General features: G+C 34.9%; 1 protein-coding gene across 2 annotated transcripts in view; it reads right to left on the minus strand.

Moving 5' to 3' along the window:
- LOC106875248 (uncharacterized) overlaps positions 1–4,875 on the minus strand; it is a 154,321-nt gene that overhangs the window by 62,854 nt on the left and 86,592 nt on the right. For both annotated transcript variants that reach the window (XM_052973164.1, XM_052973165.1), the window contains exon 4: positions 1,169–1,316. In XM_052973164.1, the coding sequence (XP_052829124.1) occupies positions 1,169–1,316 (148 nt within the window). The remainder of the gene's footprint in view (positions 1–1,168; positions 1,317–4,875) is intronic.

The following is a 4,875-nucleotide window of genomic DNA, read 5'->3' on the forward strand; positions in this document are numbered from 1 at the left end:
TGTTTTTTTTTTTTTTTCTTCAACCACTTTTATGTGAGAAATTTTCAATTTTTCTCTCCAATAGTCCATAAACACTGACATAGATGTTGGTATCATTTATGGTATACTTGGAATTATGTAAATATCCTTGCGTATAATAATAATAGTAATAATAATAATAATAATAACAATGCTGATTGAAACAGGCGACGGATGGTGATGGTGGTGGTAGTGATGGGAGACGAAGACCGATTGAGCACATATTGATGTCAGGGACAACCAAGATGCAAAAATGTCACCAAATCTGAGGTAAACAACTTCCTCTGATGCTAATGTTCCACTCACAGAAATAGAGAAAATATTCACATAAACACACACACACACAAAGAATCAGGAAGAAGAAAGAAGCATAAGTAGGGAATGAAAACAGAAATAATCCCTGTAATGATAGCTACCTCGGGAATGATTAAAAAATATGGAGAGAGAAATATAGATTCTAATACCTTTGGCACTAAGTCTGACATTCCAATGTCTATGTCTTTAACAGTTCTATTGTATAAACAGCATTCATAAAATCTACACTTATATGCATATATTTAAACAAATACAGACACATACAGATATATATATATATATATATATATTCACAGATATTTAAATACAGACACAAGTGTATATATGTGGGCATATATATATATATGTGTGCATATATATATATATATATATATATATATATCTGTATGCATATTACACATATTCTGTGTGTGCATATGTGCATAAACATATATGTATACATATGCATATATATGTATGAATATATAGATATTATGTGTGTGTATATTCACATACATACATATGTGTATATATATATATTTAATGTTTATGGCATATATTTGCTGTCAGTTGTATTTATTCCTCTTTCTTCATGTCTATTTCTCCTTCAAACTAAAATATCTGATGAGATTGATTGTTGGAAAAATTACATTTGCAGAAAAAAAATACAAACCCAAAACAAAACAATACAGAGCAAAAAACAACATTAACAATAACAACAACAACAACCACAGCAGCAAAACAACACATAAGAACATAACATTATATATATATATACATATATATGTGTGTGTAGGTATATATCTATGTATATATGTATATATATATATTTGTGTCTATATCTGTATATATTTACCTGCAGCCTTCATTTTTGCGCTCATATGAATCCATTTCTTGTGCAGCACTTTGGTAATTTCTCATTTCATCTTGTAACATTGTCTGGCAACCATAGGCAGTCTCATTTACTATTGTCTGTTTCCAACAGTCTGAGTAACTCAAAAATTCTTCAAGGAGGGACGAAAAATAGCAGGAAATGAAAAATAAAAATAAATACAATTATAATAGGAAAAAAAAAACAATACATATATAAAAAAAGAATGAAAAAATAAAATTAAAGACAAAAAAATAACAACAACAGTGTGTGAATAATCTGGCAGTGGTTACAAAGAGTCTGACATTTTGGAGATTATCTTTTCATTCAAGTGAAAAAGGGGAATAAAAACCATGTGAAACTCACATTTGCTCTCTTTCTGATGAAAGATTAATAACCAAAACGTCAGCTTTCTCTTTTCACTTTGAAATACAAAATTGTTTAAACTAATGAAATTTACTGGTGTTGTTGTTGCTGTTGTTTATGCCTAGACCAGTGCTGACCATGAGCAGATTTAAAATCAAAGAGGTTCCTGTACCATGACCATCCAATCTGAGTCTAACTTCAGAGTATGTGACACTACAGTCTTCAATGTATTTTATTTTTTAAAAAGACACTATGATTTGCTCATTATTTCTAGCAGATCAAGCCACTGCACGGAGGCCTCCTCCCCTATTTGCTTGTACCACTATCACTACTAGCACTACAACCACTCCTCTTCCTCCTCTCATTTGTTCTAAACCCTCTCTCGTTACTCAATATCATTTTCACCCCTGTTTTATTCAATATCCATGTCCCCTTTCACTCTTCTATTCAATATATTTCCTCTCCTTCTCCCCTGCCCCTGGTTCCATTATGTAATTTCAACAAATATTTCCCTGATTTTACCAAAACTGTGAGCTGGTGAACTGGAAGAATTGTTAGCTCGCAGGGCAAAAAGTACTAAGTGGCATTTCGTCCGTCCTTGCATTCTGAGTTCAAATTCTGCTGAGGCCAGCTTAGTCTTTCATCCTTTCAAGGCTGAAAAAGTAAGCACAGTCTATTTATCTATCTACCTATCTGTTTGTCTGTCTATCTATCTGCCTGTCTGTCTGTCCATCTATCCATCCATCTCTCTGTCACCCTCTCTAACCATCTATCTATCTATCTATCTATCTATCTGCATATGTCTGACTGTCAGTCTATGTGTACGTGTGATTATATTTGTATTCCATATTTGAGTATATTCTACATAATTAGCTATTAGTCTAACAGTGTAACCAAACTCTGAAAGAAATTATATTGCATCAGTGCAATACAACACAATCATTCACATTATGCATGTGTGACTAGATGTCTCTACCTACATATGTGGTCAGTTTTTCGAATATATTTTACATAACGAACAATTATTTATTTCGACCATTCTCTCCAAAGACGCTAGCATGTGTTCAAATGTGCAAACATATCACTGTATTGCTTCTTTATGTATAAACTCTATTTATATTGCATTTCATTTTCCGTCTAACTGCTTTCTCTGATTTTTTTTTTTGTTTTTTTTTGTATAAACCGTAGCAAGTTTAGCATATATAACTTGCTTTAAAAGTAAAATTTTCCAAAAGGTGACAAATAAAATGATTTCTCATGATTTTGCTTCGTAAATCATTGATGGAAAATTTAGACTTGTTAGCTTCAGTAGTTTCTATACTATCAGAAGAGACACTCACCTAATCAATCAAATAAGCAATCATGCAAACAAACAGGTAAAAAACAGAGGCACTGAATTATTGGCTGGCTGGATATGCTGGGACTGAAGCAGCAGATTAAAAAAAATAAGTGGCAGTGTTATGCCTGTCCTTCGACACACACACACACACACACACACACACACACACAGGTGTGTGTGTGTAAACATATACATTCTTTCATTTGTTTCAGTCAATTGAGTGTGACCATGCTGGAGCACCACCTTTAGTCGAGTAAATCAACCCCAGGACTTATTCTTTGTAAGCCTAGGACTTATTCTATCGGTCTCTTTTGCCACACTGCTAAGTTACGAGGACATAAACATACCAGCATCTGTTGTCAAGCGATGATGGGGGGGGGGGAAACAAACACAGACACACAAACATATACATACATACATACATACACACACACACACATATATATACGATGGACTTCTTTCAGTTTCCGTCTCCCAAATTCACTCACAAGACTTTGGTTGGCCCAAGGCTATAGTAGAAGATACTTGCCCAAGGTTGGACTGAACCTGGAACCATGTGGTAGGTAAGCAAGCTATTTACCACATAGCCACTCCCATATATATATATATATATATATATATATGTGTATGTATGCAGTGGTTTGAGTTAGGAAGGGCATCCAGCTGTAGAAACTTTGCCAGATAAGATTGAGCCTGGTGCAGCCTTCTGGCTCACCAGTCCTCAGTCAAACCATCCAACCCATGCCAGCATGGAAAGCGGACATTAAACTGGCTTGGTGCCTCAGTACCTAGTTCAACTGAACCTTAATTATATTCATATATATCACTGATATATATGAATATATATATATATATATATCAATCATTGAATTGCTCAGGTTATAAGATGCACTTCTTTGCATTGTTGTAGATTTTGAAGGATGCCATCATGCTGGTTAGGCAGGCAGGCAGGGCAACATTCCCTCTGAATGGGAGTTAGTCCATCGCATTTATAACTGGAGTGGATTAGATAGAGCTTTGTGAAACGAAGTGTTTTGCTTAAGGGCACTGGTCTGGGAATCGAAACTGTGGTCTTGTGATAGTGAGTGCAACACCTCAACCACTTGGCCATATACCTTCACACACACACACACACACACACACACACACGTCTCTGTGTATATTATATATATATTTTTACATATATAAAAACCCTGCAAACTTACAATCATTGAAACATTGTATGAAATGTTATGTAATCTTATTCTGGTCTGTAAACTCATGCAGCCATGCATAATAAACACATACACACATAAAACAGATTTTTAACCAACAACATTTTGAGCGTGGCCTTTGCTAGTACCACCTGACTGGCCTTCGTGCCGGTGGCATGTAAAAGCACCCACTACACTCTCGGAATGGCTGGTGTTAAGAAGGGCATCCAGCTGTAGAAACTCTGCCAAATCAGATTGGAGCCTGGTGTAGCTATCTGGTTCACCAGTCCTCAGTCAAATCGTCCAACGCATGCTAGCATGGAAAGCGGACATTAAACGATGATGATGAACAGGGAGAGAGGAAGGTAGAAATATCTACAAATCTATCTATCTATCGACATATCTGCCTATCTATCTGTCTGTCTGTCTGTCTGTGTCTGTCTGCCTCCCTACCTGTCTGTTTGTCTGTCTGCCTACCTACCTGTCTATGATCCTGCCTATCTCTCTATCTACCTGTCTCTCTAATCTACAGGTGATGAATATGAGTGTGTGTGTGTGTGTCTAACATGTACATGTAGTTGTTGTATCCATCCAGATACACAGCACATTTGTACATGGAAAAGAAAAATGGAAGATGAAAACCACAAAACACTTTATTATCCATTACAATATTGGTGAAATGAAATACAACAAAGCATATTACATTAAATGAAACCGAAATGAAAATGAATAAACATACATGTACATTATATATATATATATATATATATATATATATATATATATATATATAT

This window comes from Octopus bimaculoides, chromosome 15 (assembly GCF_001194135.2).
Source record: "Octopus bimaculoides isolate UCB-OBI-ISO-001 chromosome 15, ASM119413v2, whole genome shotgun sequence".
Taxonomy (NCBI): domain Eukaryota; kingdom Metazoa; phylum Mollusca; class Cephalopoda; order Octopoda; family Octopodidae; genus Octopus; species Octopus bimaculoides.